The 16,169-nt window shown below is 41.2% G+C and overlaps 3 protein-coding genes across 3 annotated transcripts; 2 read left to right on the top strand and 1 right to left on the bottom strand.

The window, feature by feature from the left end:
* The first annotated feature begins 689 nt into the window (after positions 1–689).
* Positions 690–8,198, top strand: haao (3-hydroxyanthranilate 3,4-dioxygenase). Its single transcript, XM_080508056.1, has 10 exons — positions 690–822; positions 910–988; positions 3,708–3,791; positions 3,929–4,035; positions 4,962–5,051; positions 5,146–5,189; positions 5,269–5,414; positions 6,467–6,535; positions 6,613–6,695; positions 6,779–8,198. The coding sequence occupies exons 1-10, from the start codon at positions 734–736 to the stop codon at positions 6,849–6,851; spliced, it is 864 nt and encodes a 287-aa protein (XP_080364182.1). The 5' UTR covers positions 690–733; the 3' UTR covers positions 6,852–8,198.
* A 1,011-nt stretch (positions 8,199–9,209) lies between these two features.
* Positions 9,210–10,624, bottom strand: LOC308138294 (transmembrane protein 229B-like; the record flags this gene model as incomplete). Its single annotated transcript, XM_080507376.1, has 2 exons — positions 9,210–9,691; positions 10,603–10,624. 2 exons carry the CDS (start codon positions 10,622–10,624, stop codon positions 9,210–9,212), a joined length of 504 nt encoding a protein of 167 aa, XP_080363502.1.
* Positions 10,625–13,580: 2,956 nt separating this feature from the next.
* On the top strand, positions 13,581–15,689 carry hcar1-3 (hydroxycarboxylic acid receptor 1-3). Its single transcript, XM_080508025.1, has 2 exons — positions 13,581–13,665; positions 14,318–15,689. Exon 2 carries the CDS (start codon positions 14,388–14,390, stop codon positions 15,369–15,371), a length of 984 nt encoding a protein of 327 aa, XP_080364151.1. The 5' UTR covers positions 13,581–13,665; positions 14,318–14,387; the 3' UTR covers positions 15,372–15,689.
* The last annotated feature ends 480 nt before the right edge of the window (positions 15,690–16,169 follow it).

The following is a 16,169-nucleotide window of genomic DNA, read 5'->3' as shown; positions in this document are numbered from 1 at the left end:
TTGCATAATCATGACCAATTCCAGAATCTATAAATAGATTTAAAAGTATGAATGATTTAATAAGGTCAAAATATAATATTTTTTAAAGGGATAAATTAACAAACATGATCTGTTTACCAGACCAAACAAATGTATTATGAATAAGATAGTATCTCAGTTATAACAGAAGTAACCTTCATAGAATAAGTCATGAAAGTATTATACTCTGTTTTCTTCTCTCAAATGGAAACTGAAAGCACACATAGGGATGATTTTACTAATCTGTTAATCAGAATATGATTACAGTAATTAGCAGGCATCCAACACTGATCTTCTCACAGATAATCCATGAAATCCTCTCCAATTAAAGGTGAAAAGACTACCTGGTGTGACATGATCAGTGGAGAGCAATCAGCTTGGACATGGAATTTCCACGACTGAAGCATTTTCGAATTATATTTGTAATGTGACATAAAATAATACACTTAACTCCAAAGCTGTATGAGTACAAGTAAAACAAACACATCATGTTTTCTGAGGACAAAGAAAAGCCATTGAGTTTAGTGACTGCAGGACAGAACCGGTTAGTTATTGTGAAAGTAGAAGCAATCTTTAACCCGAGTTCAGAGCAGAGCTCCTCCCTGCTCACTGACTTCTGTTTTTTGTTTTGTTTTTTCTTCTTCTAACTTTCAGATAGCCACAGAGGAGATCACACGCAGAGGTTTCACACTGCAAATCAAAGCATTTATCCAGAATGAGCGGCGGTTCTCTTCTCGTCAACGTGGACCAATGGATCAAGGAGAACCAGAATGCTTTCCTGCCACCGGTGTGCAACAAGCTCATGTGAGGAACTCTGCATGTCACATTCAGTCGATCTGTGTCTTGGCGATGTTCAGCAGAACCGAAACTGTGATTTCCTGTGCTTCTCAGGCACTTCTCTCAGTTGCTCATCATGTTTGTTGGAGGGCCAAACACCCGGAAGGATTATCACATCGAGGAAGGAGAAGAGGTGAGATCCAGTTCCTCTCTTTTCCAACTGCCGTCAAGTGAGCCGGCACTCAATTTTAACTGCGCTTTTATTAACGCCTTTACGGTAAAACACAATGCTGGAAGGAAATTACAGAAAGACAGATGGTCTGATTTCAAAATGCAATAAAACGGAATCCTTCATAGGTTTATGCCTGATTCCACTTCAGGGCAGTACTAGACATACTCCTTTACTATTGCAAGCAGTATCAAAGAATATTACTGTAGGAATTTGGAGAAAAGTACTCTTAAACTTGGATCTGTTGGTCGAAAATAATGGTCTATCGCCTGTTTTCAAATTGCAATAAAATGGAATCCTTCATAGGTTTATGCATGATTCTACTTTAGGGGAATACTAGACATACTCCTTTACTACTACAAGCAGTATCAAAGAATATTACTGTAGGAATTTGGAGAAAAGTACTCTTAAACTTGGAGCAAATCAATGATTTTATTGCATTTTGAAATCAGACCATCTTTCTTTCTGTAATTTCCTTCCAGCATTGTGTTTTACCGTAAAGGCGTTAATAAAAGCGCAGTTAAAGTTGAGTGCCGGCTCACTTGACGGCAGTCTTTTCCAGCCACTTGTTTTCACACAAAAAAAATTAAATATTCTCTACAAGAACAACTCATCCTCCCATTGAAGGTCAAATTCTACCACAGAGTGACATGGCAAATATTAAGTACACACTTTGATCTCCCTGTTGCTCCCAGTGCTGCAGGTTTCTCTCTAGATTTAAAGTTCAAGGGATCAAAGTGTTAACCTGCTGTTACCCCACACAGATCAATTATTAACAATTTTATTGAGGCCACTTTCAATGTCCATATATGCTATTATGCATTAACTGCTAATTACGAAATAGCTTTGGTTATTTTAAATGTTATGACTCAAATAATATAATAAAAATACCTGAGGTCCTCACATTTAGTTCGACTTAACAGCCTTCTAACGCTATTATGTAATAAGTTAACATAATATTCAATTGTAATAAAGCCAGTAAAATAATAACATGCCAATATTGTGATAAAATGAGCAAGTATTATAATAAATTTACATTGTCAGCTGCTTATAGCATTACTGAAGTAGCATTGAACAAACCCTAATGACAAATAATGTAATTATAAATAAATGTGACTTAATTTGTTGGAAATAAAGTACTTTTTTGGGAGATTTTAAGCAGTTTATCAAAAATAGATATGATTAATAATAATTAATTTAGTCACCATATTAATTCATTGACTATAAATACTGTGCAGCACTCTCTCTCTCTTTATTATTTGAATTTAATTTAATTGAAGAGTTTATTTTGGACACGTGGGCACAAATTAAATTAAAACAGTAAAACAAGCAAACAAATATATAAATACATAAACATTTTAAAGAACAAAGCCAAAAATATGTAAATAAATAATTACTGCACCAACATATCTGAAAAAGAGTAGGATGAAGCAGAAGCTTATCTCCTCCTGATTCTCCTCCTCTACAGTCATTCTACACCTCAGTAGTTATTTATGTTCATATTTAGAAAAAACAATCCAAAATAATGAGACAAATAGCAAATAAATGATATATGAACAATATAGATCAATAAAAAAACATTATTACAGCAGGATCACAGCCTGTCCTTCTCCCTGTACTTAGTGAAAATCATTTTATTGCCAAGGTTTTACACTGAAATGACCTTAATGATTATTGGTCATTCTACCAGATGTTCGATGTCTTTCGGCCACAGATACGAGCAGATGTGTTGTGGTGACGTTTGCTGGAGTGACAGACGTCGACCTTGTCAATGCGGAATGACGCATAGACCTCTGATCTCTAGCGACGCCCCTCGGCAGCAGAAAGAGTTCATGAATCTGACCTGGTCGGAGGAGTCAGTGATACCGACGGACACTCTGCATGACAACGAGCTCACAGTGATTAGCTGTTCAATCAGGATTAAGATTGAATGATCTGATTGATCAGTTTGCACTGATGAAGCTCGTCAGACCAGAGAAAAACATTCTCCGTCACTTGAAGTGTTCAAAACACTCAGCATTGATCTGCTTTGGCGTTCCAGATGTCCCTTTTAAATCTCACTATATCGCTCAGGTCAAAGACGTGAAATCTGAACCGAAGGTTTAACTTCTTCACACTTCTGTGCAGCGGTGGCTGTTGGTAGATTATTATCTTTTATTGTAAGTGGATTGAAACTGCTGCTTGATGGCGCCTCCATGCTGCCAATGTCTGCGAGTGTCGCGAGTCCGCGAGTGTCCGCGGGACGCGCGCGATTGTGGCCACGCTCCACTCGGGCTCACATCCGTGCGCGTTCCATGGCGTAAGGTAACGATCCTAAAAATATCTCCATTTCTGCTGCTCCCCGTTCTTTATTTGCTTTTAAACTTTGATTGTTCAGACGGGGAGACGGAGGATCTCCAAGCACACGCTCTGGCGCAAGCAGTCGGCGCGTACAGTCGCTCACAGGACGTGCGGTCACAAATTTTAGGCTGCACGCGGACCACCGTCGCGGGGTCGGAGTGGACACTCGCGTACGGTGGGCGGATGACGATGTTGACGTCACAAGTACCGTGCGTACTCGCGGACACTCGCAGACATCGGTAGCACGAAGGCGCCTTCAGGGGGTCTTCAAACATCCTGATGAATAAAACCAAACCTGTTGTTGGACCATATTTTCACCTTCTTCTTCTCCTGTTTGTTGAAGCTATTTTACCAGCTGAAGGGCGACATGTGTCTGAAGGTGATTGAAAATGGAAAACACAAGGACGTGCACATCCGAGAAGGAGAGGTGAGCCTTCATTTATCTTCATGTCACTCCCACAGACTATATTCTATATTTGGAGTCCAGCTGCATAACATCAAGATGTGCTTGTCTAGTAAACAGTTGCTTGTTTATCAAAGAAAACTTTCCACCCATGTGTGCAGATGTTTCTGCTCCCGGCTCGGATCCCCCACTCCCCGCAGAGACAGGCCGGCACGGTTGGACTGGTGGTGGAGAGGAGACGCCTGCTGACCGAGACCGACTGCCTGAGGTCATTAACGGTGTCATCTCAGTGATTCATGGAAATAATGCTTGGGAAATCAGTGCACAGTTTCACAGTGGGTTAATCAGACCACATCCCGACCTGATAGACATCAACTCACAGGTTGTTCAGGACACGATAAACTCAGCTTTAACCTCTTGGGGACGACCTGTTTTGAGTTGATTTCGCTTTGATTGAATGAACCCCGAGCGCCAGAGCTTATTGTCTACGGACCTTATCACCCGCTTCCTTGTGCTATTCAGGAAATTAAATCTAAGACCTTCAAGCTTGTGTGAGTGAAACACACGTTTATCTCACTCGTTGAAATTGGGTTGTTATTAGACTGTCCAATGTGGTCCAATGTTTGGGCTACATTTGAACCACATTGGACGGTCCAATAACAACCCAATTCCAACAACTAGACTGGACCGACCAGATTCAGCCCATAAAACTCCCTTCGGGTGTTTGGTGGGGAAGATTCAGTTTACCCTCGTTGATTGTGGACGGTCCAGGGCCGCCATGTTTTCCTGCTGATATCTGTCAGGTCTCTGTGTCTCCCCCTGTGTGTCTCACCTCGTGTTTCCAATTAACCAATGGCCTTCTCCCTCTGTGCGCTCCCTTCATTGTGTTCCACCTGTGTCCACCCCTTGTGTATTTAAACCCTCTCCCTAAGTTGTCTTGGTCGGTTTGTCTCGTCAACGTGTCTACTTGTCGCTCCTCAAGTCGCCCTTGTGTCTCCTGCATTTCCTCCATATTCCCTGGACTGCAATAAACCTGGTTTTTATGGAACTCTTTGAGTCTGTGCTTGGGTCCATCTGCACGTCACCTCCGATCCATAACAATATCCTTCATTACAGCTACCAAGACTTCTTTTTTGTCTTTGTTCAGAAGAAACTCCAAACTCGACTGATGTTGGATCCTTTTGGTACTTTCAGATACTTTGTGGACAACAGTACCAACATCCTGTTTGAGAAATGGTTCTACTGTCAGAATCTAGGAACCCAGCTGGTGCCGATAATCAAAGAGTGAGACGTCTCTCGACTTTAAAAAATGCTTCCGATCAGATAAGCTTGTGTAGTTTTGTTCAGACTGACAGGCTGGTTGACTTGTTCCCTGCAGGTTCATGGCTTCAACACAGTGTAAAACCGGAAAGCCCGATCCAAGTGAGTCGCCACGGTACTTTTTGAAATGCTCTTATTTGGAGGCTGCTTTCTAACCGGAGTCGTGTTTCTCTGTGGACAGATGAAGTCTTCAGAGATCCTCCGTTCCAGATGAACACCATGAACGTGATGTCGCCCTTCCCCTTCAAAGACTGGCTGGAGAGCAACAGGTCGTCACTGGGCGGTGGAAAACCAGTCGACATGTTTGGAGCTCAGTTTGAGACGGAGGTTTGGAAGAGGAACATTTGTTTTTGTAGAAAATTTCCTCAATGATTTTAAAGTAACCTGTAAAAGCTCAATCAGTGGCCTACAAGACTTTCTTGATGCTCTTTTTAGATTAATACCATAGATAATCTTTAACATGATGGTTTGGTGTAGTTTTGGTTTGTATGCAGTGTAGTAAGAAAACACTGTCAAATGCTTTACTGGAATCTCAGATTAATGTCTTAACATGCAGATACTACATTGTTCCCTCAGGTACACTGTTCAAAAACACAAAAATGGCTTTGAATTATCTCCTTTTAGGGTCTGAATTACTTCATGTCAAGGTTCTGATTCGATGAGGTTAAAACTTATATTTAGATCTTGATTTATCAAATTAAAGCTGCTTGTGTTGGCTAAAGCAAATTTATTTCTGTATATTCTGGAATACATGTTGCTCTTTATTCTTTTTAGCGGTTTCAACTTGTATTAAGAAGGAATAAATATATCAAAATACATTGGTAAATACCATCTGAGACCCCTAGATGGTATCAAATGACAAAAGAATGCTGCTGCAATACCACAGGAAATTCTCCTTTACTACTGTATTTAACTGTCTGCAACGTATAGGCTGGATATTTTCCAAAATACTTCCATTTGCAACTAACAGCAGCAGAGCTAATGGTCAATAGTAACTATGTTTGCTTTTGACTGACTGAACTGTGATCAGATTGAGGAGATTAAAAACAACTCTGAGGTATTTGTACATCTTCTTGGGTCTTGAGTTCTCGTTCATGTCAACGGCTCGATGAACGTTCTTGTTGCTGAAGACGTTCAATTTCTTTAGTGAAGCTCAAAGAGCAAGTTGAGAGTTTAAAATGAGCAACATTTTACTGAAAACTTCAACTTAGGTTATATGCGGGCTGTTTGTCGGCACATTTGTTTCTTGTTATATGCAGACGACACTCCCGTCTGCTGCACCCTTTGATTTGACCGCCACACATTTGCTCACCACGTTTTACATCTACAACAACCTCATCTTTGTATTTAATATAAATCTTCTATTCCCTTTCTTTCAGGTAATTGTTTTTGGACCTGGTCTGACAGACACAACCGTACGGCAAAGCGATATTTGGATTTGGCAACTGGTACGTAAAGTCCAGCAGCACTTCTTCACCTCTGTAGAAAACCACATGTGACCTCTTCTTCTCTGCATGTTGGGCAGGAGGGATCCTCTACTGTCACCCTGCCGGACAAGGAGTACACTCTTTCTGCAGGCAGCAGTTTACTCGTACCTGAGCAGAGCCAGTAAGTCCCTGTTAACACCCAATGAACAAAGAGCTTCCAGATCTTGTTGTGACGGTAATTACTTGGTATTTTCTCTCTTGCAGATACCAGTGGCAGAGGGATGATGGGACTGTTGCCTTGTGTGTGGTTCAAAACCCAGAGCGGAAGAGACCTTAAACACAAACTAGTACCTCTTCAAGCTGCACACGTGAAAATGTTATATCCACAATGTGATTTCCACTAGTCAATATTAAACAGATATCAAATTGGGGGCTTGGGTGCCATGGGTCAGGTCATCGTGATAAAAAAGTACATAAAATAAATGTTAATATTTTCCACTGATTTGTGCCAAATATGCATTTTCAGTATGACTCTAAACATTTTTGACATTTTATGAAGTAAAAATCAGAGTTTGAGTATTAGTGGATGAAATCCCGTGAGGCAGTGGAGAGCTGAGCCTCATGTGACTGTGATCCAATACAAACTGGGTCACATGACATTTCTGTTCCTCAGCATATCAACAATATGAACTTTACAGTAATTGTTATACAGCAGGACTCCCTACAGTCTCTGTAATGTCTTTAATGTATATGTGAGAGAATTGTTCTCGCTAATCGTAACAAAGCGCAGAGAAAAGTCAAGCCAGTGAGGCACGCAATACCCAGTCTCACCTCAAGGGGGTGTAGGTGAACGGAATTTTGGCCATCATCTCCACTAAGTTTTATTTTTTTTAAAAGGGAGTAAGGAGAAAAAAATTCAAGTATGTGATGACTAGACATTTGGCCTAAAGTTTTTTTGTAATTTTGAAAGACCTTTAAATGTGATTAAAAGTTTAAAAATCTTTACTGAAGGTCAAAATTAAACACATCTCTATACTTTAATTAGTTGAATCTATTTAGTCTATTTCTATGCACGAAACTTTCTTTGGAGGACAAACATGTTCCTGTGTTTGTTTGTCTGTGTTGGTGTCAGTGTGACTGACAGAGGAATGCTGATGGAATATGAAGCTTTACCAGTTGATGTTGGATGAAGAGTGAAATCAGCTCTTTTCACTTCTAACAATGTAAATCTGAGTCTGGGTGAGGTGGAGTCTCACCAGCCAGGAGCCTCACCACACGTCACTGCCATGGGGGCCGTTATCCATTTTTTGAAGTCATCATTTTGTATTATTTTAGCAAAAATTAACTCACAGTTTTGTGTTTGACAGTATTATGCAATTTACTGCAAGTAGAACTAGAGTTTGACGGTATCAAGAATTTCAGTTTGATTGTGCTGGAAGTTTCCACCTGTGGATTTTAGGGGAGTGAAACCATGAAGCTAACATTTATGGAACTGGTAGATTCATTATTTTATATTTCCTCTTTAAAATTTTTTAAGCAGTCTATTTTTTAGCACACCCCATATTTGTGTGCATAATATAAATGAAATATAGAAAAAAATTAACAATCTCTAATGTAATCTCTACTTGCATGTGTTAAATTTGTAGCTCTCTAAATTCTTTCTGTTTTGATGAAATAAACATTGTGGTGCAGCCTCAAGGTTTATGCCTCTTTATCTGACTTTTTCTGATTTCATCTTTTACCTTCGCGAGCGAAAGTTGGGGGACCAACAAAGTTGGCTGTGAAAGTTTTGCATTCGACTGCATTTATTTGTATGTGTGTAGTTCATTCATTATCCTTTATCTTTATAAAATCTTCACAAAAAATACTCAAATACCCGAATTGCATGAAATATCCAGTGACAATTTGTTATAATCCAAGGACTAGTGGATTAGATTTGGGGACGTTAACAGCTAACCGTTTCAGAATAAATCCAATAAACAATATTTCCCACACAAAGTGGATGAGAGAGGCACCTCATGGAGATTAAAGGAGATCAGCATCTGTTGCCATGGAGATGCATGCAGTCTGCCCTCGCCCAAGTGCCCGTTCTAGTTCATTTCTAGTTGAGGCATTATAAATGACTCTTATTTTATTATAAGAAAAAAATATATTTTTTGAACAGATGTTAAAACATGTCAAATTTTTTTTAATATTTATTAGGCTTTGTTTTCTAAAACAATGTAAGTTCCATTATTAATATCATTTTTTTCCTTTTTTTGGGGGGGGGGGGGGGTAATTCTGTTTGTGGTGAAATAAGATATTTATATTTTATCCAATGAATAGTCCTGCAACTGAAAATCTGAACCTCATGTTTGTCAGACCTCAGTTCAAATCCCTGTTGCACCATCGAAACCATCCATCTTGTGCAAAAAAGAGAGCTTCCTCATAGACACCAGTATTCACTAATAATAATACAAGTCGCTGCAAATAACTTTAATGTTTTCATGAATTCAAAAAGGTGTCTTCCTACAGAAAGATTTGCAGGCACATGTGCAAAAACCCAAAAAGAGTGAGCAATATGATTTATTGTCGCATGGATCCCCTTTAAACAACCAAATGACCGACATATAGTTAAATTTTTTATTTTTTTTTTAATCCTATGAAGACCCATGTTTGTGGCAGAGACGTTCCTCCACATTGCGGCGGTTCCTCTTCAGTGGTGCAGTCTTATCCTCAGGGTGTTCCTGATCACATGCTGCTCTGCAATGAACGCCGCCACCGTCCAGGGCAGCGCGTATTCCAGGGTCACCAGCCCGCCCACGTTGTACCTGTAACCCGAGTAATCCCAGGGACAAGCGCCCAGCAGCGACAGCGCCGACCCCCAGCTGAACTCCCACAGGTAGATGAACAGAGTGTAGGCCGTCAGTCGCACCAGCAGGGGGCGACTCTGGGCTAGCAGCCGGGACCTTAAGTTCTCCATGAGGTAGATGGCGGTGGCGTACATGGGCAGCGACCACAAGCTGCTGTGGCCCGCCAGCCTGCGGTCCCGGCTGCTGCACCAGTCGCACGCCGCGGTGAAGACCACCTCGCAGAGGCAGCCGTGCAGCGCGTACACGTAGAGACGGAACACGGCGGCAAGGGGCCGACCGGGACCGCCGACGCCTGCCGAGGCCTCGTCGTCCTCAACGTCGCCCCCTGCCGCAAAAGATGGAAGTCACTGGATGTACTGAGCATCCTTTGCAAGGTGCGAAACAAACGTGCACTTAAGCATTTGGGTCAATCTGAAAAAGATTTGGTGAAGTTTGCAAATGTTTCGAGGGGTACGAATCAAAGTTTAGGGAAAATGGAGAAAGAGTTTGGCGATTGATGGTGAGAGTTTAAGAACATGCATGGAGGAAATGTGCAGCCTCCAAAAGCTTTGCCAATATAAATAAAAGTCTGAAGATGAAACACTGAGGCAAAAAGTTGTTTTTGTAAAATGTGCTTGAAACAGTTTCAGAAGGTGTCAGTACGTAGTTGCTCTGAAACAAAGGAAAATAATTGTCCTTAAAGGTTATAATGTTTTTGTGACTCATTCAGCCTATCATGTGGTTCCTAATCTAAATGAGTTTGACACTCCTGCCTTAGTGTTTTTCATTGTATAAGTACATTTTATATAATGAATTAATCAATTATAGTTAATTAATCCATCTATCTGTGTTTCTGTTTATCTATTGTCAAGTAAATGCCGTTGTTGTTGTGAGCGAGTACACAATCCTGCCTCAACCCTCGACTCCAGGAGACACAGGAGTGTGTACCTGCTCTCTAACATGGATTACCGGCTAATAGCCCTGCTCAGCACATTAAAGGATCAGGAAATCTTCAACATGATTTCCCGCTGTACTTCGAATTGTGTCATCTACCAGCACAGCAAAGGCTCTTCTCAACAGTTTCTGCTCAAAGGAATACGTTTTTAAAAAAAGAAAAAAAGTAACACAATAGTGTCAAGCTCAACTACATCACTTCTTTCACTAACAAAATGATGTGATAGAAGTACAAGCAGATGAAGGAAGAAGTGTTTCTCTCTGAAAGTCTTTTTAGATCAAATTAATAGTTGGAAGTCTCACCTTGGCCATCATGACCTGGCATTGTCCTCGCAGCACGCCGCCTCGCCTCCATCCTCGGCCAGCATATGGGACTCTGTGCCTTTGTAATCTTCCTCTGTGTGCGTGTGTGTGTGTGTGTGTATGTGTGTGTATATGCGTGTGTGTGTAGATCTCGGGCTAAACATTAAGCCAATCCATGTAATCAGAGTGAGATGTCTCATTGAGCGAAGAGCCCAGGAAACGCCACCTGAGGGAGCGTGCATGTGTGTGTGTGTGTGTGTGTGTGTGTGTGTTTAATGGAACCAACACCAGTATTGATCACACAGTGGCTGCAGTGAATGCCCCCTTTTATACATACAGTTAAAGTTAGCAAATAAGTGTATTGATGGGCAGCGTGTCTCACAGAAGAGCGCTGTATGACACTATGTACCAGTGTTGTAATAGAGGTCATGTAAGGAGGTTATCAGTGACACACATGTCAGAGAGAACTGGTCAAACACGCACTGACCAACTGATGCATTAAAGGCTCCGCCTGGATCTGTTTCACGTTTATATTATCTATGGGTGAATTGGGACATTCCTGTTGAGGATTTCAGTCTGAAAAACCTTTATATTTGAGCAGTCTATTGGCATAAACACGTCTTATTATTGGTTAGAAGCAGGCAGACAGGATCTACAGGAAATTAGAGGAATCAAGCTTGTTTTCATTTACAAGATACTTCTCAGATAGTTCTTTTTAGTACTTCATTCTCTGTTTGAAAGAACCAGCTTTCCCCCCACGAAGCTTCATGTTCAAGAACATTGACGCTGCTGCCATGTGTCATCAAGTAGATGTAATTGGACACCAGCATCTTGGCTCTGTTGCCTGCTGTGTTTTTAATGAACTCTGAATAATATCAGCAATATGAACCAGATTTTCATCCCAAAGAATGCATATACAACATTAATGTGAGGTATTGTTCCTATTGGACTGAATTATTGATACTTTTGGTTTTGCCACTTTGATATTTGAAATTGTTTTTTGAGGATTTTAATGGTTTATATTGTGATATGTAATGTCTGAGATGTCTTCACCATTTTAATAATTGCCTAGATGAATACCTTCGCTAATGAAAGTTGTGTCTGCGTGTATTTATTTATTTATTGGTTGTATGTATTTCACTAACTTTTCGCAAAAATCTCCCACCCGAAGTGTATGAAATTTTCAGGGATGATTTGTCGTCATGATCATCATCCATGGACCAATCTGTTATATTTTGGGATGTTAACGGTAAACCGTTTCCAAATAGTGTCATAATAACTTCCTTAGTTGAGTTACATGAAATCAGACTGCATACGTAAATTCTAAAAGTACTGAGTTATTCCGTGGACATGCAGCTAAATAACCTGGGCAACGTTCATGCAATTCACAATCATAATAACTGCCAAACCTTCTAATAATAGGAATAAGGAAGTGAAGTGTGTGCACTGTAGAGCGCTAACAGTCCAGTTTTACACACAAACAGCAGTAACGTAACCATAAAGCGTCCCCGGGAGCAGATGTGGGTCCTGACATGGAGCCACTGTCGGCTTGTGTGTGTTTGTTTTGTGTGCACGCTAATAAAACAGTCAGATGAATGAATGAGCCCACCAGATCAGAGTCCAGTGATTCTAGCAAACACACCTTCAGGCCATGAAAATGGGAGTCAGTGACCATAAAGTTATCTCGCTCACAAAGGTCGAGCGGTGGTGAGCTGCATTGTTGTGCATGAAGCTGCTTCCGAAGACAGTTTAGTGAGAGGAACATACAGTCTCACAGCCAGAATCCTCCTTTGTCTGCAGCACGGTGGAGGTCACTGAGACCTTTTAAGATTTGGTTCCTTCCACTGACGAGAATTCCTATGTTGAGGACTGTCCATTCAGCCATCTTCTTTCAGGACTGAGTCCTTTGGTTTGCTGCTATGGCCTCGACAACTTACAGGTTCCAGATCCATATCCCGATGACTTTACACTCGATCATGTGCCGTTGCAACGAATACTGCAGACCCTCATGTGACGGTGCCAAAAGGATAATGTCGTCTGCAAAAAAGACAGTGATGACATCTTTCATCACAAGGGATCTTTAGGGACACAATCATGAGGCTTTTCCGAGTTCATAAAGCACAAGTTTCATGGATTACTGAGCTCTCATGGCCGTTCAATATTCTGTGAGTGTCTCATGTTCTATGGAACCGGATTGAATCTGAATCTTAATCTTACTATCGGGTAAAAATCTCCTTTCCACTTCCGGTCATATATTTGACCAGGGAAGGTAAGGCATGATAAGTGATGCACAAATAATTGACACATACTCTATCAATAAATAATCTTTGTCCAGAATTAATTATTGACTTTCTTAATGACTGGTTTATCTGATAAATCATTCTAACACTGCCTTGCAAAGATAAACAGACTGTGATAGTGTCATGTTTCTTATGAGTCACCCATCGGCCCTCTGGCAACTCACAGAACCTGCTCATCTGTAGTTGATATCCATTATCATGTTCCTCCGTGTGTATGAAGGACACCCAACATTGTCTTCCTCCTCAACTTGACTTTCTGTATTCAATAACACAAGTTCGCTCACGATGACCAAAATGTCCTACCTACTGTATCTCTGAAGTTTCCTGCCAACTGGGTTGTTTTAACTTCAGAAATGTGACTCACTCAATATCCCACATGCCCCACACCTTCCCCTCCCCACCAATCCTTTCACAAAGCAACAAAACATAATGCAACATTTGACTTTGTTGGCAAACAAATATACAGGAGATATAAAAACAGCTGAAACAGTAATACAAACTTAGAACACTGTTTCATGTGCAGCACATTATGTAAAGGCATTTCAAGATTACATAAGTCCTACTAAGCCCTCTCGTGTGAAATAAAATACTGTCTTGCTGAACCTGTTTATTGGAAACATAATAACGCTCATGTTTCAACAGGCCCAGATATCAAACCCCATTTCATTGGAAGACTGCCTCGGATAAAACCTCTTCCAGAAAGAGATCCTGAAACTCACATGAACTATCCTCTCCGTCTGTCGAATTCACCAACCGAGCAGTGGTGAGTACCCGGGTCTAAACTCTTTATCCAGTCTGCACAGCAGCATGTTTTTAACTGCTGTTGGTGTATTTACTTAGAAACATCACAGTATGAAAGGAAATGTAAATAACACTATTACGCAACATACCAGGACAGAATACAACGTGAGGCAGCGCAAATAGAGTTTCCCCTCTTAATGGAAAATTACCTTATTTGCTTTCTTGAGAAAAAATATGATGTAATGATCAATGCCTCCTTTTTGCCTGTCAAATGACGACGCAAAGTAAAGCTACAAACATTCGATTTTAGCTTGTCAGACGCACCTCATACCGGCAACAAACACATTGCAAAGTCTGCCGACTACAAGCTCCAAACTTCTATCAACCTTAGAGTGACAACAAGAATACGTGAAATAGCAACCTGTAATCGCGTAAAATCTCCAGCTACAGACATGACATGATGTCAAATTTCATTGTCATTCTGCACAATTCAGTTCAATTCAATTCAACTTTCTTCATGTAGCATCACATACAACACAGTGATTCCTAGGTGCTTTTAAAGGAGAAAAACCCAACAAATCCACAAGAAAAGTTACAACAGACCAAGTAGATGTAGAGAAAGTATTTTTTACGGAGATCTGAAATCCTTCTCTCTCTGTTCCTCTCCTCTTTAGATGAGTCCTAAATCAAGAATGCACTGAGAGAAGGTGGAAGAACCAGAGATCTGATCACAGGGCAGCTCAAATGGTATCCGTCAATGTTTCCGCAGACATGGACGCCAACACTTCGATACATTGCCGAAACACGTACCGACACACCGATCACGGAGTACACGTGTTCCTACAAATTGTCCTGATCGTCGAGATGATCGTGGGCTTGCCAGGAAGCATGGTCGCTCTGTGGATTTTCTGTTTCCGACTAAGAGTGTGGAAGACCCACGTTCTCTTCCTCTTCAACCTGCTGGTCGCCGACTTCCTGCTCCTTCTCAGCGTGCCCTTCCGCATCGACACGCACCGGCGGGGGGACGACTGGGCGCTCGGACGACTCTGGTGCACCGTCAACCTCTTCATGCTGTCCGTCAATCGCTCCGCCAGCATCGCCTTCATGACGGTGGTGGCACTGGATCGCTACTTCAAGGTGGTCCACCCCCACCACTGCATCAGCCGGATCAATCTCACTCAGGCCCGCTGGCTCTCGACGCTCATGTGGTTTACCGTGATTCTCTTTCGGATTCCCCTATTGACCACCAACACCCTTCACGAGGATGGAAATGTCTCCCTCTGTCGTACGTTTCACTCCTACAAGATAACTCCGGTGGCGATGAAGGTGCATTACGTGGCCTTCACTGCAGAGTTCTTCCTGCCCTGGTTCGTGTTGCTTTTCTGCTCTGCTCGGGTCGCCGCCCGCCTCCGCCAGCGGGAAATGGACAAGGAGAAGAGGGTTCAGAGGGCCATTCAGGCAGTGGTTATAATCAGCATGGTGTTCACCTTCTGCTTCATGCCAAGTGTTATCACGGGCCTGCTGGGCTTGTATTACAAGGAGTACCATCCGTCGGACTGCATATCCTACAATCGGATCAGCCAGCTCTTCATGCTGTGCATCGGCTTCACCTACCTCAACAGCGCCCTGGACCCCATCATCTACATATTCTCCAGTGCAATGTTTCGTGTTGCTTTCAAGAAGTCCCTGAGATTCAAGAAGACTCCCCAACAAGGCCATAAATGCTAACAGGCTGAATAAAAAAAACATACTTTTTTTTTTCAACAAACAATTGCCATAGAGACAAACATGATTTGTGTAATGTTGAATTTAAGGTGACAGACTCATTGTTGGAACACTAGAAGAGATAAATGGTAGGACTCACTCACTCATGCAGTAACAACTGCATTACAAGGCAAGCTACAGTGAAGGTTCATTGCTTTTTAGTACAAGCTGTGCTTCTAAAATAAATAAATAAATCAATTCCAATGGCGGATGATGTTTTTTTACTAGATTATTATAGATTATTATCGAAGTGAAATTGTAGCTGGAAGCTTGCTGGTTGGAATCCGGCAGCCGGTTTCATTCGGTAAAAGTGAAAGTTGACATGTTTCTTGAGCATAATCCGTGAACCCTTGAGCAAAGCACTATGGACAGAATTCTGCTGTATAAGTTTGTGCGTACCTGTGACAAATAAATGCATTTCTCCTTTCTTCTTCGAACTGTGTTCATATTTTCCTGCATGCCATAGCTGTTTGATAACCTGTGTAAAAGTGTGCTATCATGGATACAGAGCAAAAAGCCCACTGACCCATGTCTCCACATAATGATTTACTATTCATTAATTACTTAATTACTTATTTTCTTACTTACTTAATTAATTAATTTCTTAATTCATGTATTTCTTAATTAACGATTACTTAATTGAGTAATTGATTAATTGAGACACTAATTAAAGAATGTGCTGAATTGGCCTCTTCCTTTCTCTCAGCAGTAGTAATGCTATTGAGATGTAAGAAAACAGTCAGAACGTCCACTTAAAGAAGT

The sequence above is a fragment of the Blennius ocellaris genome (assembly GCF_963422515.1).
Source record: "Blennius ocellaris genome assembly, chromosome: 13".
Classification (NCBI taxonomy): Eukaryota; Metazoa; Chordata; class Actinopteri; order Blenniiformes; family Blenniidae; genus Blennius; species Blennius ocellaris.
This window is presented reverse-complemented; position numbering and strand designations above follow the sequence as displayed.

Excerpts from the sequence above, each read along its gene's own strand:
- haao (XM_080508056.1), top strand. The coding sequence starts at position 734 with ATGAGCGGCGGTTCTCTTCTCGTCAACGTGGACCAATGGATCAAGGAG. Across the intron at positions 4,036-4,961 it reads ACCGAGACCGACTGCCTGAG|ATACTTTGTGGACAACAGTA; the intron begins GTCATTAACGGT and ends TGGTACTTTCAG. Across the intron at positions 6,536-6,612 it reads ATATTTGGATTTGGCAACTG|GAGGGATCCTCTACTGTCAC; the intron begins GTACGTAAAGTC and ends CATGTTGGGCAG.
- hcar1-3 (XM_080508025.1), top strand. The coding sequence starts at position 14,388 with ATGGTATCCGTCAATGTTTCCGCAGACATGGACGCCAACACTTCGATA.